At 41.7% G+C, this 25,313-nt stretch overlaps 1 protein-coding gene across 1 annotated transcript; it reads left to right on the top strand.

Moving 5' to 3' along the window:
* Positions 1-18,014: 18,014 nt before the first annotated feature.
* On the top strand, positions 18,015-24,306 carry slitrk3a (SLIT and NTRK-like family, member 3a). Its single transcript, XM_080459044.1, has 3 exons — positions 18,015-18,592; positions 19,354-19,444; positions 21,435-24,306. The coding sequence occupies exon 3, from the start codon at positions 21,493-21,495 to the stop codon at positions 24,205-24,207; it is 2,715 nt and encodes a 904-aa protein (XP_080315170.1). The 5' UTR covers positions 18,015-18,592; positions 19,354-19,444; positions 21,435-21,492; the 3' UTR covers positions 24,208-24,306.
* The last annotated feature ends 1,007 nt before the right edge of the window (positions 24,307-25,313 follow it).

Here is a 25,313-nt window from a genome sequence, read left to right as displayed (position 1 = left end):
AGAAGTGACGCCTTACCAAATGTGGGTGGATTTCTTTAGATTGTCAATGTACAGTGAAGATGAATATCAAATATATACAATTGTCATAATGTGCCGTGTGCATTCATCAAGCTGATGAATAGCACAGGAGTTGATGTGTGATAAATTTGTTAGCATGTCTGAATGAAAGTTTAAAGAAAAATGAATTCAAAGAAAAACTCTTGTCTGAGCTCCGTGCCCCTTTTCCTAACCATTGTGTTAGGAGAAAAAAGTCCAACTGCTCAGTCACTCAATAGGACTGTGTTTGTCCCTTCTTGACTGTCTAATTTGTGAGAACTTTATCAATCTTTCTGTTTAAGACAAACAGACCAATACACACGCAGACACACACACACACTGGATTCATGGTTACTCAACACCTTTTAGGTTTGGCAAAATATTGAAATGAGTTGAACATTTACGTTGACGGAGCACACATTCAGTTGGTCTGTTTATTCTGACATGTATATTATAAAACGTAGGTTAAAAAATATATACAAAAAAAACTTTTTTCATTATATTAATTTTGAAAATCCTTAATCCTACAATAACTTCTATCCCCTTAAACAGACAAATATTGAAAACCGTTATTCAGCGACTGTATAAAATTGTTTGTAGGCGAAAGCTAACAGCATGAGTCAAACTGCTGATTTCTTTCTACAGCAACCTTTTTTTTTTTTCCTGGCTTCAAGAATAGCACCATTTTAGAGTAACCTTACTTGTTTCACAGTTCTGCCTTTCTCTTATCGGATTTTTTTGTATTTCACTGTTGCCACTGGTTGTCATCAAGTAAATGAACCCTACCTCTGTTCCCGGATCCCTTTTAGGAATTCACGAGCCACAAATGCTTTACCTCTACACCAGCCCAGGTGCCTGAAACATTTATGTGGCTCACAGCTGGAATGTGTGTTTCAGTCATCGGTGCAAAGAAAATCTTTTACATGTGATCACTTCCCCTTGGTATCAGTTTGAGCAGTGTGATGAAGAGTTGACCTGCCCAGGGGGAAGACTATTGCCTAACGTCGGCTCAAGAGAGACTATCATTAGATCCATGAATGTATGAATGAGGAGACACACAATTTGTCCTGCAGAAACTACTTTTGTCAATTGTTTTATCACCTGCACTCAGAATGACTTGACTGCTCGTTCTACGGGCCACTGTGGTGATTATGTGAGTCACAGTCTCTTTCTTTATCTCTCACCCATCCTGGACCGCTCGCTGTGAGTCCTTATGCTCAGGTTGGCTGGCGTGCCATAAAGACTTCATTTTCAAAGGTTTTCCTCCGTGATTTATCTGTGAATACACACACTCTTTCGCTCTCTCCACAAACACACACACACACACACACACACACACACACACACACACACACACACACACACACACACACACACACACACACACACACACACACACACACACACACACACACACACACACACACACACACACACACACACACACACACACACACATATTTGGCTGGTAGAACTTGCACGGTGCGCTCTTCTTACATATCTACGCCTTATCCAAACTCCCAACATTGCATGGTCATATATCTTTTTCTTCTGTTGTTTGTCTGAAAAGGTTTAGGTAGAGAGTGAAGTTGCTATTAGGAGTCACAGTATCCCCACACATTTCTGTCTATTTTACTAACTGTACTATGTTTATTGAGAGGTATAATTCTGATAACCCATCGCCAACGCCTCATAAGTAGGCAAAGAGACAAAATTAAAACTCCTCTGTTGGATTTGTTTCTGTCCTTGAGATGTCTGTTAGACAATCTGATACTGCTCCAATATTACTTGATACACTCACTAAATGCAAAAGATAATCTAACACCACTCAGAAATATCCTGGCCTTCGTTCCCACCTGACGAACACAACATGAAACTAGCTATTAAATTTCACTGGCAATGCCAGACCCGTCATGAATCATCTAACAAACAAAGATACTGACTCAAGGTTGTTCATGACATATAGTTAACTGAGTCAATAAAGGATTAAACCTACCCAATAAAAATTCAATAGTGGAATGGAATGGAACAAAGTAACCTAGAAGAAAACAAAATTAAAGTTTAGGATTGAAATATTTTCTGATTGACAAAAAAGAATACATAAAAGACAAGAAAATGATTTCTAAACAAAATGGCCAGATTCAAAAGGACAATAAACACTGTAGTCCTCTTGAAGATGCCTTAAGCAACTCTCTTGACGCAATTCATCTATATATCATGATGCCGAATGTAGTCAAGTCTTGTTGTTTCAGTATTCAGTGTAGCACCTGGGGATATTTCACAGAATGTGACTTTGTTATGCAATACGACTTTAAATAGGAAAGCCTCAGTTATATAAAGAAGGGTTACACAGGTAATAGCATGGATGCTAATTACACAGACCAGCGAGAGGTGATGGTCTGCTCAAACTCCAAACTCTTTGGTGTCATTCATGCTGACAGACAAATTGCCATTCTTGGCCTCAGAGAAAGGGGCGATGCATTATGTGGGTGGCTGTCAGCATTGAGCACTCAGACCTACCCGGCATTGGGAGTAGGAGTGTATATCTGACTGTCATTGAACGCTCCTTATGCCTGCCTAGTAAACTGCGGTGTGTCTGCTCCCCTCACAATTCCACTGGGGCAATTAGCACAGTGCCTTCAGGTAGTAACTTCGGCAGAAATCAAGTGATGCCAAGCACATGTATGTTTGAGCTTACACCTCTCTGTTGCACGTTCATCTTCAGAAATATTGGTGAAAATAATGACTGACTAAATATCCCATAGAACAGGCTGAAAATCAACTTCTGATTTTTATTACATGGAGTGTTTTGTCATCTACAGCTAAAGCAAGCTTATTCAAGCATGATACATCAAATCTGATTTCATTCACTCAATCAAATCGCTTATCGCCACCTTATTATTACAATATGTCTATTAGAACAGAAGCCAGTTTTGCAATAAATTCTAACACATAAAGCGTGAAATGTGTGTGAAATTAATCCGGATTCCTCAACAAAAATCTTGGATAGACATGTTTATTAGTACACTCGAACCAATTTTGTCCTGAGAGATTAAACTAGCTCTTTCTACTAATATAACGTGACACCCACACTTTGAGACTCATATTACTGTATGAGTCATACTGCTCTTGCTATTTTAGTCTCTGTTGTGTGGTTTTATGGACATATGTGTGCATGTGCGCGTGCAACACTACGAGCATGCCTGTGTGTGACACACGAGATGCATTTTATAATGCTTGTTTTCATCCAAATAATCCCATTCTCACTTCCTACTACCTATTTCCCTCTGAAAATATGTGTCCCTTAATCTTATCTTAAAGAAAATATTTGCCATGTGTGTATGTCAAAATATAAAAGAGGAGTGAGAGGGAGCTAGAGAGAGAGAGAGAGAGAGAGAGAGAGAGAGAGAGAGAGAGAGAGAGAGAGAGAGAGAGAGAGTTATGCCAGGTAGATAGGAAACATTGAGGATCAAGTGGCATGTAACTGGCAAGCCAATCACAATACTTTTTGCTCTTGAGTGTTTCTCTCTTATCTTCTTACCTTGTCAATTTTGTAACACTTGACAGTAGGTGACTGTTGACTCTACAGGACAACTAATTTACTGTAATCTCTGCAGGTTTTGAGTGCACTACAAACCCCAACAGAGTACATGTCAGTGTACCTTTGTAGTACAGAGTGTTCCTTCTGCAATCCAGCCAGGAAAAACACCATCTTTGATCTCCCATGTATTTACTCGACCGGCCAAAAATGCATCCACCTGGCCCGACTGTCAGGATTTGTGTCATTCTGTCCATATTTTTGTCCATGTGTCTGTCTCAGACTGGCGTGCGACAATTCAGAAAGAACACCATAATCCGCACAATCTACTGGCAAAGCGTTGGCAAAATACTGAGGCTCAAATTGCCATTTACTTTCGTAGTCCCCGGAGATTGAGTTTTTAGCCTTGTGTTCAAGAGTGCAAGAGCTGGAAGAGTGCTTAGAATGGAAAAGCAATTACTGGCACTCATGACTGTAGAAAGTCTAATTCATACAGGGAGCAAAAAGGCACAATAGATTCCTCAGGCCAAATTTCACAAAGGTTCCTCACATATTGATTCAAGGGATTGATCAGCATAACTTCACCATACACCTTCTGTGCTATATGAGCCAGTCTTGGCTTTGCTTAACCCGAACTGGTTAACTTATCGTCAATATAGAGCACCCTATGCCAAAAGATACTGGCATAAAGAAAAATATAAGATGGGTCGTAAAGTCGTAAAGATTGTAATAAAAACCGTTACATGGTCAGAAGTTGATATCAACACCACATTAATACTATAATACAGATATAATAATTATCTGTAATTAGTTAAATAACATCTATCATACACGGAGTAAAGATGTCAAGCTTTGTCATTAAAAAAAAAAAAGAAATCCAAATATTATGAGTATTACCTGTTTTAATGTGACACACACCTATTTTTCTCACTTTTTCTGTAATGGTGATTTGTTCTATGCAAACATATACATAATTTCTTATTCAAATTCATAGCAAATTTGGTGAAAGGAAAACACAAAATCTGCTGTGCAATAAAAATTAGTTCACTGATTGTGTTTACCAGCAATTGCCAAGAATTCTCACAAATTAGGCCAGATCTTATTTTGACAGATCTTATTGTGACCAGATTACATTTTTTTGTGAGATATAAACACGTCTAAAATGGAGAATGTGATAAGTTCAACTGTATTGCCAAATGCTACTTGAAAATGTGGTGCAGTGCGAAAACTGTGGGCTTCAAAGTGAAAGAAAACTGCCAAAACTGATCTTCATCCAGTTTATGAAGCAAGACAGGACTTGATGTTGAAGTTCTGACTGCAGGCAGTGCCCAGCCAGTTGCTCTGGCTACATTCAGTGGTCAGGGGCAGAGCTGTTCTTATGTGGGCTTCACTTGGTACACTTATATGATGCTTTCGCCTCACAATGAGAAGGTTCAGGTTCAAATATCAACCAGGGCCTTTCTGTGTGCATGTTATCACTATGTGTGCGTGGGTTTCCTCCAGGTCCTCAGGTTTCCTTCCACGGTACAAAAACATGCATGTGAGGTTAATTAGTGACCCTAATTCGCCCCCCGGTGTGAATGTGAGTGTGTGTAGTTTCTCCTTCATGACTGGATGGATGGATGGATGGATGGATGGATGGATGGATGGATGGATGGATGGATGGATGGATGGATGGATGGATGGATGGATGGATGGATCAGAGCTCAACAGCAGTCGGTGTTGCCGAGGGGAGTGATGCCATTTGACAACATGTGCTTCACCTGACTTATTTGCACACTGTGCACACAAACAAAATTAAAATCGTACCTTTCCTTCAGTTTATTTTCAGGTACTGCAAAACAACTGCAGCACAGACTTATCAACGCAACATGTTTGGTAATGAAAAAATATTCATCACTACTTCTGATAATGCATGGATATTGGTTGTGAAATACACTAATACATCCTTATAAAATCTTTAGTATGTTTTCTAATTTCTGATTATTCTCCTGACAATTGTACATTGGTAAATATAAAAAAAAACTGATGCACCTGTAGAGGTTTGTGAAAGTGAGAAAAAAAAAAAAATCAATTGGATCATCATTGACATCGGTTGATTTATGATGACAAAAATGTTTATACTCCGAACAGCCATCACATTTCCTGCGCCTTGCTAGCACTGTTGAATCATATTTTTAGGGAGAACAAATCTCATTCTTTCAGCTATTTAACCTAAGCTAGAAACACTATCCAGAGATTTTGGACCAAAACAAACATGATTGTGTGCATTTTCATGGACAAATTATTGTTTTGTTCCTCTTTAACCTGAAAGGCGGTCTTTTTTTTAAATATATATATATATATATATATATATATATATATAGATCAAGAAACACACAGCTAACTCTCCTTGATAATGTGCCTTTATATCAGCTTCAAATATTTGGTGTTCATGCATTCATTTTGAAGTAGTTGAGCAATGCATATTTGCAAATCACGATAGAGCTCATTGATACTATCAGAAAGTACTATTTGCCATGGTAAGTGTGAAATGAATGAATATGAATGACTTACATTCAGCTATAGTTTCCACAGGGATTTCTCTCTTATAACAAGCCAAAGTCTCTCTCATCAATCATAACATAGCCACACAGTGATAACTCTGTTCTGCCACCTATTCAGTTACTTCTCCCAGGCCAAATGTGCTCTCTGGACTGCCAGCTGCCAGTGAAGAGCAAATCCCATCATTTGATTCAGACGACTGGACTAGTCTATTGTCTAGGCTATTGTCACCAATGACATCTGAGAAGAGGAAGAAGCAAGACTCCTCACAGGGACCCATCTTACCCATCTTACTAATCCTACAAATTGGCAAACATAAATATGCCATCCAATACTTTCTTCTACTTGCACTGATCCCGAAGTGGAAACGATGCCACCGAACAATCAGGGGTACCAAAACGGATGAAGCACTTGATAGCCCCTCAACTCTAGCCACCTTAGGCCAGATGGTGAAACGGGCTTATGGCAGCAAAGGCCAAATAATAGTACAGTATGACAGCTTAATAGCCTCTGCTGCACGCCTGCCTGTGAATCCTCTGACAGAATAGTCAGAAATGTGAAGAAGCAGCAGGTTACAAATGATTGGAATGAACAAAGCCCATTTTGTGTAATGCAGAGTGTATTCTCCAATTTGGATCACCGCATAACTCTTAAAAGTATAGAACTGCCCTGCCAGGAAAAAAAAGTGTCTTTACTTAAAACAGCAACAAAAACAAATTTGCATTTAATTTACAAGTATTAAAACTATTTGAATGTCTCCAAGAGAAAAGTGTGCAAAGATAATGTGTTATCTGCATCTTAATGTCCTTTTGCCAGTTATGCTGAGTGACACCAGTGCTTATGGCTTTTCTCTTTCAGTATGGCCTCTTTACCTTGGCCAAACACCCAAAAGCTGGCCAAAGCCCAGAGCTACTCTTGCCACATAAAGGTCAGACAGTTGACCCAGTTATCCCTGTAGTCCCTCTGTTAAAAACTGGGATGCAGGGGAAAACATACCGGAAGGAGGGAGAGAGAGAGATGACAACACCAAAAGATGAACGTTCACAACTCCATCGGCCATGAGGTTAATGTGTCAAAATATTGTTAAATGAAGGCATTGGAAGAAATCAGAACATTGGGATATATTTTGGTTTGTGATAATATAATGACTATTTAGGACTATTTATTCATGCACATATACCACTCATTTGTAGAAATTCACGAACCAACTAATTGATTTAACCTCAGTGTTACATTGACTGAAGGCCTCTGGAGAGCAAAGAACCCAAACATAAAACTGTCAAAATTGTAGCTCTGAAAAGTTTCCCTGGATGCCTTATTGTATTCATCCTTGAGGAACATTTAACCTAATAATCAAGCGATAGTTCTATAATACTTAAAAATAATCCTTGTGTATGCTTTTGAAGCTGGATAGTAAAACAGATTTTGTCAGTGACCTTTAGTGGAATATGTTATTACCCCCCTCCACTGTGTAAATTGTGTTTTCTGTGAATAACACTTCTGCTAAACCATTAAAATCTGATTCAGATGAACCAACATCAAATTTCATTTCAACGGAGGATTTTCAGAATTGATTAAACCAGTTGATTTAACACACTTTCACTTGATGCTCATTCAGTGAAAAAACACATAGCTATACATAACAAAATTAATGTAAGCCATGACCTTGTGGATTTAACAACTGATCTCACACTTTCTGCTTCTGGCACTGTATTGCAAATGTACACTGTATTGGGAAGGATGTGTTGCATGATTCATGCAACAATGTTTATGATTTTATCAGTGCTAAACAGATGAGAAATAAAGGTGACTGTGAAGTAAGAAATTGGCACAATAGTTTTCATAGAAATCCTTATACGTCCTGGGGCAATTGGACACTAAACAAGTATGTGCCATTTACTCAAAAACAGTTCAAGCTCTGGGAGCTGTTAGTGCCAGTGTCAGACACATTTATTTGTTCCAAAGGCTATCTGTCATGAGTTTAAAATGGTACCTCACACATATCTATGGTTTATGATTATTGTAGCTGCCAGAGCTTACATATCTGTCAACGATGTTTCTGTATCTCGGTCAATCTAATGAAAACTGGCCAAAACCCAGAAGTAATCTTGTCACAGAGATGTCAGAGAGATGACCCAGTTTTTTCTTCTTTATGGGTTCATTCCCTCTGTCAAAAAGTGGGATAGCTGAGAGTCACTCGAAAGGAGGAAAACAATGAGTAATATAGGTGCCTTACATTTCTCTGATACCAACATTCTCATCACTTTGTATAAATGTGTCACCAAACACAGTTCAAAACACCAACTGTCTCACTGTTTAAAACCAAGATAACCGCAACCGTGTGTGATTCATTCTGATCAAGGACACTTTACTTCATATTCATACAGAGACCACAACAGTCCTTGCAAATTATTTTTGTTGCCTTGCCAGTCACTTTCATATTAGTGTCCAACGTGATGACATTGCGCCAAAGACATGACATCGAGTTCCGTGTTTAGGATTACTTCTTTAATAGACTGGTTACCTGTCCTGGAGAAACTCTGTTCAGGTTTGTCCACCGTTATCTATTTATTTATTTATTCATTTATTTATTTATTTATTTATTTATTTGAATGTATTTTACCAACATTTCGCTAAAAAGCTACTCACTCAAATTGCATGAAATCTTCATGTCATCATCCAAGGACTAATCGATGAGATTTTGGGACTGAACAGCTCCTGGTGAGGTAAGATCTTTACTCTACTGTGGACACACTGGAGCTCCACGGAGTGCCGTCAGTCAGGGCCGCGGCATAGAAGCTGCCATTAGCTGCCTACTAGCAGGCTGCTAACGCCGCTCCGGAGCTCGCAGCTAATATCTACCTTGGGCAAGTCTCCAGAAACACCAGTGTGAGTGCATTGACTCGGGTAGTGGTTTATCTGTTGGCCCCCGCTCAGTGTTTTGCACAGTGATGTTGCTATTAGTGACGTTAGTGGTGTGGTGCATCAAATAACCTTGTAATCCATTGGTTTCCATGGTGACAAATGTGGCGTTGGCGAAGGAATGTGCTCTGCCGAGTGCCCGTTCTTGTTGAGCATCATTTTACAAGAGCTATAGGTACGTATATGTTGATGGGACAGACTCAACATGCAACTGTCACATCCTCGCCCTAATCATAACTTGACAATTAGAGCTTAAGATACACAAAACTTCTAATATTTAAGTGAGAGTCTCCTGCTTTGTCTGGCTCTGTCTTATATTGAAGAAGCAGAACTCTAGGGAAGAAGTATTCAAGGCCAATGGAATGAATGAAAGAAGAAAGGCGAGGGAAAGATAAAGTCCAAATGGTAGCTCTTATGAATTCCAATGCCAGCTCCCAGGAGGCTCCAAAAAGTTTTTATTCCTTCACTGTCTCCCTACATTTTATCCCTGATTTTCTTGCTTCTCTATGCTTTCTTTTCATGGACCAAAGCATGTCCGTGAGAGTCCTACATCGATGAGGTTGTTGGCCTTTCCGCTTACAAAGCAACATTGTTCTCTCTCTCTCTCTCTCTCTCTCTCTCTCTCTCTCTCTCTCTCTCTCTCTCTCTCTCTCTCTCTCTCTCTCTCTCTCTCTCTCTCTCTCTGGTTCTCCAGGGAGAAGCAGTGTGTGAGAATTAGGTCTCTCAGTGGACATGTTGTAGGTATTTTTGCTCCGACAGTTTGAGGCTACAGCAAGCAGAGAGGGAGAGAGAGAGAGAGAGAGAGAGAGAGAGAGAGAGAGAGAGAGAGAGAGATAGGGGATGGAATGGTCAGTTTGTAGTCTCAGTGCTTCTTTCTCACAATGAGATGGAGTGAGATAGTGTGCCACGGCACACAGGCTTTTAGAGAGAGCACCATCTGGCCATGGGCTCAAAAAGTCATCCAGCATGACTGCTATAAAAGAAACAAAACATGAAAGCAGAAGAAAAAGGGGTAAACAGACATATGTCTGCACACACATACAGAACACCTTGTGGCACGTTTCTCTTAAGGGTAATGATCTGATTGAGGTCAGAAAATATTTGTGCAAGGTTTTGTTGAAGGAAATATCCGCTTAGAAAATTAAAATCGCACATCTTTCTACACATAGTTGGTCTTGAATAGTTAGACTAGACCACAATATGCCAGGGTCTTGTGAAGTATAGTGAAGGGGGACATGAGCATGGCATGCATGGTCTTACATTGTCAGAGCAATACTGACAATCACATCTGTACTGGACAATTACAAACACATGACAGACATCCAGTTTAATCTAAAACCTGTGTTTTTGGATTGTGGATGACCAGAGTACATGGAGAAAACACATTAAAACGGGGATGCAAACTTCCAACAGAAAGGTTCTCCAAGCCTGCAATTAGATTAAGAAGGTCACGTTAAAACATGCTAAATAGGAATGGATTTTCTTGTGTGGAGTTTGTATGTTGTCTTTTGCAGACCATTTAAAACAAGTCAACCGGACTTGGTAATAAAGTATGTCTTGGGAGACATTTCACTCCTTGTACAACTGGCTTAATCAGTTCAGGCTATTCCATTGACTAGGCTGGTTAATCTCATATGACGAGTTGACCTGATTCAGTTGGTTTGAGATTCCTCTGCATTCCTGTATCCCCCCAGGTACCCCAGTTTCGTAGCAAAATCCAGAAACAGAAAGGCTTATCATCACCGTTAATGACTCCAAAACTGTCACGTAGGTCTGTCACCCTGTGTTAGAATTATAATGGACTGGTGTTATGTTGGCTGCGTCAGCTCGAGCCTAATGTGACTCACATCTGATAAACAGGTGCATAAAAAACAACGGCTAGCTGTGTGAATTATTTTCTGAATTATGCTCTCAGATATGAATATATTCATTTATTTATGTATTTACTTATTTATTGAACACTTGGTTGTCTCAAGTCTTTGTTGTGACTGGAACGATCGCAAAGATTGGCAGCTTTCGGCGTGTTTGCTGATTATCATTCACCCATTGTAGGCTGGTAGAGCATCAATTACGGGGCACAGTTTGTTTATATTTGGGTCTTTCAAACATTCAAACTCTACAGACAGGGGGTGACCTCAACAGACGCGTTTGTGATTCCTGATGTAACTCATAAGGGCAATACTCCTCATTGCATCCTTCAGAGAGATGTATGCAGAATAATTATTAATTATGCTCTGTGCATATAGCAACAAAGAATTTTACATGAAGTGTATCTGGAGACATGAAAGATGCGGAAGAAGTGATTGTGACTGATAGAATGCAGAGACAGGAAGAGACAAGACAGGGTGTTCCCTTTTAAATCACTGTATTTATATATCTAATTATTCAAGCTGCTAACAATAAACATTGCATTACCATAGGTATTCTCACCAGGCCTTATTGCTATGCGCTGTAAAAACGTTGGAAGCCTCAGTAAGAGCGACATTATTGTTCCAGAGTTTTACGACATGAGGCTTTGTCTCAAGCTATGTCTCAAGTCATAAGAAAAAAAAAACATTGTGAGACTGTCCGTACAACACAATGTTCTCATTAGACAATCATTTCTACACTGACTTCCTCTGTCTCAATGTCAGATGATGTACGTGTGTGAAGGGAAGAGAGAGAGGAGCGAGAGAGAGAGAGAGGAGCGAGAGAGAGAGAGAGAGAGAGAGAGAGAGAGAGAGAGAGAGTGCTTGTCAATGTTTTATATTTGGATGCTCTTTCGTCCTGAACTTCATTCGTACTGTTTGGCCAGTCACTCAGACGTGACCACATTAAAGAGCTGCTCAGTGGCCAATATTCATGCACACACGCACATATACAGGGACACACACACACACATGCACACATGCACAGGGAACAAGGACACAAAGAGAGCTCATAAACTCAGGAAGAATTCACCAAAGCAAACCACAGTGTGACATTTAACTTATTCTGCAGCCCAGTGTATTTGCTATGACTAATCCTGTGAGAGTCGGCCCTAACAAAATAAACTTATATTACTTGATATCAAAAGAGACATGTGGGTTTTAGCTTAATATTCACAAAGAATTTTCTGTGAGTTTCAATGGACAGGGAAAAAAGAACATCTCTTCCACAATGCAAAGGACAAGCATTGTTTAAATTGAACCCAAACATCAATTGATCTTCTCACGGAATCTGTTTCTGCTCAGTTTTCAACGTCAAAGTTCTCCCTAGCCACCGATTCCTAAAGTATAGGCCAGGGTGAATTCTCACTCTGGAAATGCATTGAAATTTCAAACAATGCCCGACCCTGAACTACAAAGAAAGCTTTTAAATTGAATACAGTTGTGACTTACTCCTCTCGCACAGTCTCCTTTTTAGCCTCATCTATCGCTTCTTACTCCTGTCTGTCAGTCTGCACCCTCAACACTCCACCTTATGTGCCACCTTACATACTCAATAAATGCAACTGCCAATTGTGCATATAATACAAGAGAAAAAAAAAAAGATTCTTAATGTACCCATCTATGTTCATATTAAAAATTGTATGCTGTTGCATGATGAAAGTGATGAATGGCCTTCAGGGTTCTACGTTGTGTTTGACCTCAGTAGTTTGTATTATTTCCATTAAACATGACAAACATCAACAAATGGTGTTTGATTTTATCAACAAGTAGACATTGAACTGACCGTTATAAAATAATGAATGCCTCACAGTGGAGTAATGGTTCACGCTCATGCCTCATAGGAGGTCATGTGTTCAAATAACGGCTGGGCCTTTCTGTGTGAAGTTTGCATGTTCTCCCTGTGTGGGATATCTCAGATTCTGACATATATACCTAAGGAAATCCCTTGTCTCGTCCTGTAGCCCCAGACTCTTGACAAACTCTTTGTGTGTTGCCCTGCTGTCAGTCCAGGTTCCTCTCCACCCTCAAGGTCGCTCTTGATGACTTTGGCTTTATGCCTGTATCACTTGATGATTAAGTAGTGTTTATATTGACAATATAGTAATTTTGTGCTTAATGTACAGAGATGCGAGGACAGATCCAATACTAAAAATCAACATAAAAATAATTGGTTGGTTTTTTTTTCATGCAAAAATAAATAACTCAATTGTAAGTACGATTTCGACAAAAATAAGTGACACGATGATGATGTATGCCACAGTATGCAAGAAGATCATGGGTTTAAACCTAGGCTGGGCATTTCTATGTGAAGTTTAACATGATTTCCACATGTGGGCTTTCTACAGGTACTCCGATAATATTCGAACAATCCAACAACCTTTGATTGTGAAGTTAATTGGTGATCACCATGTCTCTCCGTGTTTGCAGGGTGGCTCCAGAGCTATACAATCCAGAAAAGGATAAAGCAATATAGACAGTGGATAAATTAGACCTGTTGTCTTCACAAATTTACCTTTTCTGGGATTTGAATCAGTTTTTAATAATCTTGATGTCATACAACACACCAGAACAAAGACAGACTGATGGGCAGACAGACAAACAGACAGAAAAGTAGGCAGCATGCAGGGGGGGGGTATTGCTTGCAGACTGCCAGGTGGGTATCTAGGTGGGCAGCAACAAAGGCAGGCCTGTGACATGTTGGATACACTGGCTCCCAAGCAGCCATTCAGACTGACAGGGGAAGAGACCGACAGATCAACAGACAGATAGATTGATTGAAAGATAGTTTGACTTTGTCTTCTGTCATCTCTTATGGTCCACAAAGGTCTTAGGCAGTTGGCATGAGGTATGTCACTGAAACCCCCGATGACAGGCAGAGAAGTGGTGATGGAAAGTCTCAGTAGGTGACAGCTGAAAAACGAAGAAAGTTTGAAAAAATAAAAAATGGAGGGGGTGTGCTCTCACTTTGAGCCCATTCATTTCAAAAACAAAAAGCTCCAATCACTACTGCTGTCATCTGATAAATAATAATCCTTACTGTGTGTGCATTCCTCCCTCTCGGTAAATTCTCTTCCGGCATGCTTATCATAACTTCTGTAAAAGCCAGGTGAGTCTAATGCTATGACACCATTCTGACACGAGTCAAATAAAAGTGATTTTCTATGAAATTACATAATTAAAAATTCAGAAACGCTAAACAATAGGGACAATCTATCAACTAATAACTACCTGTCTTTGTTCCACAAGTGGCGAACACAAACTAAAGGCTGCTTCATATTGCAATGTTCTGATCTAAATAAAAACACTAACGCCAAATCTCCACATAAAGTACCAGGGACCTTGAGTTTCGGGTACTTTTCTTCCAGTAACTGAAAAGGTTCCACCGTCGCCTTTCTTTCCACTGCAGTCTGTATTCCCGGGAGTCTTATACCTACAGGTTGAAGGAAGGCTGGTATCTTCATTCATCAGGTTTTTTTGTCAGCATTTTATTACATTATAAAGGGGTTCATTGAGACAATACTGGAAAAGAGAAAAGCTCCCGTGGCAAGATGGATGCAAAATGCCAGATATGCTCGATAAGTCTGGTTACAGACTTTTAGACAAGAAAATGGTCTTCGTTGTACATTAATGGGGTGATTCTTCACAATGACTATTGACAATAGTCAATTGTATTCAATGTATAGATGTGTCCTTCTGTATCTACTTATATCAAGATGAAGCTGCGTTTGAGCATCCTTTTCTTCCCGTGCTATATGCTGTCTGCGATGACACACTTGTCACGGATGTCCCTGCATCACACCGTGATGACCTTAAAATGTCAGCGATGACTAAGTTGCCTAACATGTCTGTTGCCATGTCCAGATAATTCACTCCAAGAAGTTGACAGGGCATGTATTTTTTATTTCCTCTTTCCCTTTCATTTCTATTTTGAATCCTGATATCAGATTGACACCTTTGACAATCATTCCAATTATATATCTGATGTATATTCTCCGACTCTATGTTGACGAGCTGACATTGTTTTTCTGATCGGCAAGTTCTGCCAAAGTAACATAAATCAATGGCCATTCTTCATGTTTTGTTTTTTCAATGGATTCAAAGATGCACTTGACTTCCCCTGTGGCATTAAGGAGTTGTTAGATCCGCTGCTGCACCTATGTAAAGTCTGCGTGTCTCGCCCGTTTCATCTTTTCCTGTTTTTTACGTTGACACTCACCTGTCTCATCTCCATTACTGCGTTTCCTGTCGGTTGTGTCTCATCCATTAATGTGTTTCACCTGTGTCTTCCCCTTCCGCAGTGTGTATATACACCCCTATACGTCATGTGTTGGTGCTAGAATGTTTTTGGGACATCCTGCGTGCTGCCTTATGTTTCTCTCAGTGTTTTTGGATCTCTTTGTGTTTTGGAGTTTTCTTCTGTTTTAGACTTACCTTTGGAATACCCTTTCAGGATACCTTCGCCATGGATGTTATCTTTGATAAACTACTAAACTATATCTCTCTTGTGAATCTGCTTCTGGGTTTGCCACTGATCCGTGACACTGGTGAACAAGTTTTGTGATAATGTTGGACTCAACTTGAAGTGATTTTGTTCTTTCTTAAGAACTTAGAGCAGTTTCAAGTATGACTTCAAGTTTGTTTGGTTTTGTTGTTTTGATTATTATATCCAAGTGGTATTTCCCTTCTCTGCCACTGCTTTTGTTCATTGTGATGAGAAAATAATAAAAAGAAAAATGCTGGCTGGCTGGATGGATGGATGGATGGATGGATGGATGGATGGATGGATGGATGGATGGAATGACAGTGAATAAAAGGTAGCAGTGGTGTTGAATGTCCTACAAAACAGTATGTTGATCAACACAATCATTGTTTGTGCTCGACCCCATTCGGTTGTATTTCCATTGTCACGAATAACAAAAATTATAAAAACTAAGAAAAAAAATCATGGTCTCATTATCTTGAATCAATAATCTTTAGGTAACTGTGACAACCTCTGAGGAGTCCATATCTTGTGAGCTGAATGAAGGGTTTGTAGTGGCCTTATGTCAGTGTGTGTCACACTGGCTGACAGACTGGAGGAGTGAATGATGGGTTTTCATGAAGAAGAATGGCAGTTTTACTGACCACCAGCTGCTCCCAAACACTCTTCTCTAACCTTCCAACTACCTTGTGTGTGTGTGTGTGTGTGTGTGTGTGTGTGTGTGTGTGTGTGTGTGTGTGTGTGTGTGTGTGTGTGTGTGTGTGTGTGTGTGTGTGTGTGTGTGTGTGTGTGTGTGTGTGTGTGTGTGTGTGTGTGTGTGTGTGTGTGTGTGTGTGTGTGTGTGTGTGTGTGTGTGCATGATACATTGATGTGGAGGATGTGTACTCCATTCAATCATAACATTATAACCACCTGCCTGATATTAGTTTGGTCCCCTTTTGCTGCCTGATCTGCTCCAACCCTTCAAGGTATAAACTCCAACAGACTTATGTAGGTGCGTCGTGGTATAATGGCATCAAAATGCCAGCAGCAGAGCCTTTATGCCCTGTATGTTTGCAAAGAAGGGCGGCTCGATCAAATCCTGTTATTGTGGCAGGCTGTCTCTTCAAAGCATTATGTAATTGATTTACCTGTATTCAAAATGTGTGCTTGAAATCACATTAAAAAAAGATATGTCAAAAAATATGTATTCAGCAACTTTTCTTTAGAGGTAAGCACTGTCGAGGAAATATTGGAGGCAAATATACGACAATATCGGTGGACCGAGAAATCAGAGACTACAATCGAGCATTTTAACGTAATATGAGAAATGTATGGATCCGTATAGATTATTCCAAAACAGCACCGTCTCCTCAGTGAGAACACTATGGTTCGAATCCGGGCTTGAGGCTTATTCTTTGTGATGGTTGCATGTTCTCCCGATGCACGCTTAGCCTTCAACAGCTTTTCCCACAATAACATGGATGTTAGATTTAACAATTCAAATTGCAATCTGTGTGAGTGTGTGTGTGTGTGTTGTTATTCATTCAAACATTTTCAGTCTTGATTTGTGCTATTAACACTTTTTTTTATGTATTTAGGATATGATCTATGACTTCTGAATGGACAGAGATTGTACTCAGAGAAGTACACTACTACCACAGTGCAGATTGATTTCATAGTTTCCTGCCACCTGCTTTAAAAACAGTACTATCTAGTGTAGTGAAATGTTTTATCATGGTGGTAGCAGTTCATGGAGTGTGTGTTATAAACAGAGACACTGTAAAGGTAATTTCAACTTCACACTGCAATCAACCACCTCCTTGCAGAGCTGCTCGAGCTGGAAATCGTGATGGTGTCACAGTCGTGCTTTTTGGAGCTGTGGCTCGGCTTGCCGCTCGCAACACGGGCTTGTGTTGCCCGCTGGAGGCGAGGCGGGGGAAGGCACGCAAACGGAAGAGAAAGACTAAGCGTGCGTATTTTCCCTCGTCTCTCCTCCGCTTGTTGGGAGAGTGTCGCGGCGGCGACCCTTTTGGTCTCCACGAGCAGGACAAAGTATTGACAGGTCGAGGAGTGCCAAATACACCCCAACTTGGTGAAAGAGCACGGAGTACCACTGTGGTTATTATCTGATGGAGGTAAATGGTTAAAACTGATAATCATGCAGAGAGAGAGAGAGAGAGAGAGAGAGAGAGAGAGAGAGAAAGAGAGAGAGAGAGAGAGAGAGAGGCGTCGTGCGCCCTGACTGTCATCCACAGGTCTGGTCGTCTTACCCGCCTCGCACAGCGCGCGCTCCGTGACTTTAATTTATTATTATTTCATTTGTTTATTTATTTATTTATTTTATTTCCTTGAGGCGCGCTCCCGCAATGAGGGATCCGGCGCGGTCCTCTCCCTCTCTCCCTCCTCTCTTCACTTCGCTACCTCCCCTCCTCTTGACAGCATCCAGAACTATAGTGCAGCCGTCCCCATCACTCGTTTCCTCCCCTCCTCCTCTTTCTTTCTCTCACCGCCAGATCTCTCTCATCCCTTCGCCCCCTCCCAATCTCTCTCTCTCTCTCTCTCTCTCTCTCTCTGCCCACCAACCACCCAGGCTCGGTCCCTCACTCCTCTGACGCACGACAGCGAAACGGACCTGAGGAAATAAAGAGGGGGAAAAAAAAAAAACACAGCAACTGACCCAGCCGCCGTCGCTATGTTGCTCCACAGACTACTGCTGCTGCTGTCGCCGCTCCGGATGGAGACTCGGACCTGAACCGGAGCGCAGCGCACATCTCGCCTGATTCACACACTACTGCTGAGGACAGCTTGCCTGGGTGGCGGCTGAGGAGAAGAGGGAGGAAAGCGGGTGGAAGAAGTGGACGAGAACAAGTCGAGGACTTGAATTTTAAGTAAACTGCCTCAAAAAAAAAAAGAAAAAAGAAAAAAAAAGAACGAGAGACGTGAAGGAAAAGGAGAGAGTCACCGGAGAGTGAGAGTGTGGAGAAATTGCATTCCTATCACGTCTTCATTTCTCCTCTCTTTTGCCTCAGACACTGAGAGAGGTTGAGAGAAGAAGAAGAGGAGAGAGGGGCAAAAGAGAACGAGGGAGGGGGAGGAAGAGGGAGAAAGAGAGAGATCTAACAAGATTCAAACTAGTGGTCTTTTTTCCCAGATGTTTTCCAATTGCAGTGCGAAACTAAGGTGAGTGTTCACCGGCTGTTTCCATGTGCATGTTTACCATATGGGAGATCTTGCGCGTATGCGAACGTGTGCGTGCGTGTGCGTCTCTCTCGCTCTGTGTGTGTGTGTGTGTGTGTGTGTGTGTGTGTGTGTGTGTGTGTGTGTGTGTGTGTGTGTGTGTGTGTGTGTGTGTGTGTGTGTGTGTGTGTGTGTGTGTGTGTGCTTGTTGGTTTCTGCATAGCGACGGACTTTAAAACGGGGAAACAAGAGGTCTCCATATCCAGGATAACGGATCGCAGCGATCAAATCGCCTGATCAATAGCCGTTTGTTTTTCATTTTTTTTATTCACCGTTTCCCTGCCAATGTCACGAAGAAAGGCTACTGCATTATGCTTGGCATGCATATCAGTGAGTGCTCTGCTCTCTTTGCTGTAATGACAGCAAGGTTATTTTGGAGGGAGAAATTTAGGAAATCAGAGCGGAATTCTCAACCTATTTTGTGATACTGGAAGTTCCCAAATATCACGATCTCCTTTTAACTTTCTTTGATATGGATTGATGGTCCAGGTTATTTCATTTGAAATGTCCTCGCACAACGAGCACTTTTAATTCATCCGTGGCTCAATCGCACGCGCACCTCTGCCTCTTCCCCTACTCAATGCCCTATACTCTCTCATCATACCCCCCCCCCCCCCCCCCCCCCCCCCCCCCCCCCCTTCCTGCTCCCCTCGTTCCTCTCCGACGGCTCGGTCACCCTGATTTTCTTGTCCTCTGCTTCGCAGCCCGGCATCGGACGGTGAGCGGGACGCACCGGGCACCAACAGGACGACACACCGCAGTAGGATATGTGAAGTTGGAATCCCAGTAAACTAAGTACGTATACCAAATGGTCTGATACACCTCAGGGGATTTCAATATGGTGCTCAATGTTTTCAGTTTCTTTAAATGCCACAGTTACTTTTTTCACATTTGCATCTGGCTTTTTTTTTTTTTTTTGCTTTTTTAATCTCCAACATGGAAACGGAATCAATACATCCTGGAGGATTACGCATGGACAATAAGCTGAAACGGCATATTTCGAAGCCAGGACACCTGTGTTCGGAGATTTTTTTGATTTTTGATTTTTGTCTTTCATTGTTGCGATTTTCGGTCACTTCTTTTGGAAGGAATTACAATAAACCATCGTCGTTGTTTTGTTTTTTTTCTCCTTTGAATTAGGTCTTAACTGTCGCTGGGCATTTGATTTCAGCACCATGGACAGCGGCTGTGCTGCTCCTGCAGACGATCCAGGCGCACGTTTCTTTGGATTTTAAACACCTTTTGAACGGATAGCTGTGCGTCTGCGCTTGTTACGCTCGTGTATGTTTGAAAAGTCCGACATAAAAAAAAGAAAAAAAACATATCTCTCTTTCTCTCTCTCTCCCTCGCTCTCTCTCTATGTGCGTGTGTGTGTGTGAGAGAGAGAGAGGGGGAGTCTTCAAACATAACACCACGGAGATACTTAACAGAATCTTCGATTTTCACCTCAGAGCGAACCCTCATCGATGTGAAAACAACATATCTTTAGTTTTGCAACATTGCATTTTTTGTGAATGACGCTCCCAAAAAATAAATTAATAAATTAATAAGCAAATACCGATATTTATTTGTGGGTTGCTGGGATCTTTTTTTTCTCCCACACTGCCTAATAGATGCGCTTCTTGGAGCAGCAGCGTCGCCCACTGCGCTTTTCACTGGTGCCGCTGCTTCTCTAATTCTCAAATGGCATCGCCAATTGGGAAAGCCAGAGGAAGTTCCATTGATTGTATATTTGGCGAGATGACAGGTTCAATTACAATGAATGCACTGACAGTTTCACTATTCAGAAGGTTTGTATATGGACGATTTAACCAAACAAAAACAGTGAGGGCAAATCGCCTCTGCTCATTGGATTCTTTGCACATCAATGCATTTGAACATTTGGAATATTTTCATTTTACACATAATTATCTCTTCTGATTGAGATCTTTTCAGCTGATCAATACAGGTGCTGCATTCTCTGTGGCAGTGGTGATGTCTTTTGCAGAGGTCATAGGCCTGCATATTTGTTGTGAAAGATTTACATAAGACAGACGCAAGGGGAGAGAAGTATGATTAGATTAACTTCAAATGGATGGATGATCTGGAAGTCACCAGACATTTTCGTCTCACTAATGTTCGCCAAGCTGACACCTATTCTGTTGTTCTGCTAGACCTTCGATCCGCTGGCTCTGATGCCTGCCGCGCCATCCTCGACTCTCATTTACAAAAAGCATGATTGAGGTCCCTGTTACGTAATAAATACAGTGTGGGACGTTGTCTCCTCACCACTAACCTCACCCGCCTTCTGTTGCCTCCCTTTATTCACGGCAATAAGCATCTCTAAGGTGATTTATTGTGACCGTAAAAGCATATCCGCTGTATAATATACGACATTCTCGCCTATATAGTGAAGTTAACTGTCCGACTGTGGATATTTGTTTGTTTTGCTTCATATCACATTGCCCATCCAAGGGTGCCTGGTTTATATTTTGCTTGAAAATACCCAGCAATATCGTGGAAGTAGTCTCAAACGTCATTCTATTATTCATTAGTATTCATTTCAAAGCAGCCTTCCATTCTACTGAAACTAATGCGCCATTCCTCTCTTCTCTCCCCTCCCTCCCTGCCTCGTTCACCTCAAACTTTCCGTGTGTGTGTGTGTGTGTGTGTGTGTGTGTGTGTGTGTGTGTGTGTGTGTGTGTGTGTGTGTGTGTGTGTGTGTGTGTGTGATCTTTACGGCCATTCCCTCCCGTCTCCCCTTCAATTCCTCCTCTCTCCCCCCTCCTTCCATTCTCTGTTGCAGTGCTGTGAAGTGGCTCTGTCCCTGGAGCCAAGACTTCATTCCCTTGGTGTCAGCGAGGATGCTGTGGGTTACCTTGCTGAGCACCATAGCCTTAGGATGGACCACCCCGATCCCACTACTAGAGGACTCCGAGGAGATCGATGAACCCTGCTTCGAGCCCTGCTACTGCGAGGTCAAAGAGGGCATCTTCCACGTCCACTGTGACAGTAAAGGATTTACAAATGTCAGCCAGATCGCTCAGATATGGAGCCGGCCCTTCAAGCTCAACCTACAGAGAAACTCTATGCGGAAGCTTTACTTTAACAGCTTCCTCCATCTTAACAATGCCATATCCATTAATCTTGGTAATAACGCCTTGCAAGATATCCACGCTGGAGCATTCAACGGTTTAGGAATACTGAAACGACTGTTCCTGCATGAAAACAAACTGGAGGTTTTCCGTAATGACACTTTCCTGGGTTTGGAAAGTCTTGAGTATCTTCAGGCAGACTACAATGTTATCAAAAGGATTGAAAGTGGTGCATTCAGACACCTCCACAAGCTGAGAGTGCTCATACTGAATGACAATCTGATTCCTGTGCTCCCAAATTATCTTTTTCGTTCTGTATCACTCACACATCTGGACTTAAGAGGGAACAGGCTAAAGACTTTGCCTTATAAAGGCACACTGGAGTATGTGGGGCGGAGCTTAATGGAAATCCAACTGGAGGAGAACCCTTGGAACTGTGTTTGCGAGATTGTCCAGCTAAAAACATGGCTGGAGAGGATCCCCTACACAGCATTGGTAGGCGAGATCACATGCGAGTACCCGTTTCACTTACATGGGAAGGACTTGAGGGAAATCAAGCGCAGTGAGCTCTGTCCTCTGCTCTCTGATGCAGAGATTGAGGCCAAACTGGGAATTCCCCGAGTTCCTTTCAGCAATGAGAACACATGGCCTACAAAACCTTCCTCTATGCTCTCCTCCTTTCACAACACAGCCTCTTCTGTGGAATACAAGGAAAAAGTTTTCAAACCTACCAAACGACCTCGGCCCACAAAGAATCCACCAACCCCTCGTAGCATCTACCCAGGTATCAACCAGCCTCCCATTGCTGGTTACCAAACAAGGCCTCCGATCCCAATCATTTGTCCTGCTGGATGTATTTGCAATCTTCACATCAATGACCTGGGACTAACAGTGAACTGTAAAGAGAAAAGTTTTCACAACATTTCAGAGCTCCTGCCACGTCCCCTCAATGCCAAGAAATTGTATCTCAGTGGAAACCTAATACAGAAAATCTACCGTTCCGATTTCTGGAACTTCTCCAGTTTGGATTTATTGCATTTAGGCAACAATAGGATATCATATGTCCAGGAAGGCGCCTTTATCAACTTACCAAACCTAAAAAGCTTATATCTAAATGGAAATGACATTGAAAGACTTACACCTGGGATGTTTCGAGGGCTTCAGATGTTGGGTTACCTTTACTTCGAGTATAACGTTATTCGTGAGATACAACCTAACTCCTTCTCCCTAATGCCAAATCTCCAGCTGGTTTTTCTCAATGACAACCTGTTGCGCTCTCTCCCCAGTGATGCTTTTGCTGGCACAAATCTTGCACGTCTCAACCTCCGCAACAATTACTTCCTTTCCTTGCCTGTACATGGCGTCTTGGAGCATTTGACCTCCATTGTCCAGATTGATCTTCACCAGAACCCGTGGGACTGCTCGTGTGATATCATCCCCTTCAAACTGTGGCTGGAAAAGCTCTCCTCTGTCATTGTGGTTGGCGATGTAATCTGCAAAACACCTGAGTTTGCGTTTGGGAAGGACCTACGTTCCCTTGAGGTTGAGGTCATCTGTCCAGAGCTTAAATACTCTTCAGACCCCTCTCCAGCCCTGCCTGGTGGGGATGACCTCACCACAGGGAGTTCCGATATGGGAGAGGCAGGTGGAAGAGGGGCGGTTCCACTTTCAGTCCTCATCCTCAGCCTTCTCATACTCTTTATCTCTGCTGTATTTGTGGCTGCTGGGCTTTTCGCCTTTGTTCTTCGTCGGAGAAAGAAGCTGCCGTTCCGGAAACGTTCTGAGGTGGATCTGACAGGGATTCAAATGCAGTGCAGGATTTTTGAGGATCCACCTAGACAGAGCAGTGCCGGGAACAACGCTACGCCTGAAAAGCCAACGTCCAGCATGCACACACACACTCATGCTAGTCACACACATGCTCACGGCCATGTTTATGATTACATCCCTCACCCTGTGACTCAGATGTGTAACAACCCCATCTATAAGCCCCGCGAGGGGGAGATAGCAGAGGAGGAGCGAGCACAGTTTTCAGAGAAAAAAGACAAAGGCAGCAGTAGCAACAGTAACTACAGAACCTTGTTAGAGAAAGAGAGAGAGTGGACCCTGGCTGTCTCCAATTCTCAACTCAACACCATCGTTACAGTCAACCACACCACAGCCGACATATCAGGATTTCATGAGAACGGAGGGCTCTGCCCGACAGTGATTGACAGTCAGAGGCCCACGCCGACGGTGGGATTTGTAGACTGTTTGTATGGGACAGCACCCAAACTAAAGGACATGCATGTGGCGCATGCACATCCGCCTGGCATGCAGTACCCAGACTTGCAGCAAGATGCACGACTGAAGGAGACATTGCTTTTCACGGCGGGGAAAGGCTGCTACCCCGACCCGTCCCAAAGCGATTACCTCGAGTTAAGGGCCAAACTTCAAACCAAGCCGGATTACCTCGAAGTCTTGGAAAAATCGTACCGATTTTAACAGCTCTAGCCCATGGAGAGAGAAAAAAAACAAAAAAAAAACAGAAAGTCAACATATTCACTTTGCCACCCTCAAAACGAAAATACCCAAAACCGATACAAAAAAAGAAATAACTTGAAAAAGCAGCATGATATAAAATAAGATATTACAGTCACAATGTTTCCCCCCAAATCACTTTGGAGGAGAGGCCATTCTCAGATATTTCAATTAAGTGCCTTTTTTTCAGAGTAGCCAGCAATGTCAACAGTCGTTATTTTTATATTATATAAATATCTCTATATGCCCACGAGAGAGCAAAAGAGGAACAAGAGGGGCACTGGGGAATAAAAGTCTACAAACCATCCTACATCTGTCACTAAAAAACATTTTTTTGGAGTTACCTTGAAGACGCACGGGAGCTGGACGTCTCCCTGACTTGGGGTTTTTCTTTCTGTCTCTTTTACCCCTGACTAGGATGTACAAACACCCAGAGGCTGTGCACATAAAGTTTGTAGGAAACGATCAAAACAGAGAAAAAAAAATATATATATATATACATATATTAAAAATGAACTGCAGTTTGCTGCATGCACTCGCTTCAGTGCAGGAAGTGAGAGGATTTATTCAGAACTATCATATCACATTATGAACAGAGATACTGCAACGCATTTACAGTTCAGTGTTCTATTTAATTTTTATATCTTATTAATATGGTTATTATTATTAATGAGGACTTCTGTCTATATCAGGGTGCTTCTCATTAAAAGGATGCGCCGACGCACGGATGGTAAAACATTTGTGAATATGCCGAAGGTTTTTCTGGATATTTCCACACACTTTGTTAAGACCCCACCACACCTCCATTGCTTCTGGATTCCCCATCTCCACCCACTAACGGCTTTGTAGGAGGCACTTTTAATGTTTTCTCTCTCACAAAGATTTGAAGAAAATGTGCATATATTTATTCTGTAATTTCAGTGAAGAATTTAATTGTAAAGGTAATGTTAAATCAATGTATAGTGATTATGCGTCTGGTATAGCCTTCTTAATAAAAACAAACTCTTCAAATGATGAAAGGGTTGCTGCCACGGGAACCTGTGTATGGAGTACTACTGACAGGCTGTGTA

This window comes from Lipophrys pholis (genome assembly GCF_963383615.2).
Source record: "Lipophrys pholis genome assembly, chromosome: 3".
In the NCBI taxonomy this organism is placed as follows: domain Eukaryota; kingdom Metazoa; phylum Chordata; class Actinopteri; order Blenniiformes; family Blenniidae; genus Lipophrys; species Lipophrys pholis.
This window is presented reverse-complemented; position numbering and strand designations above follow the sequence as displayed.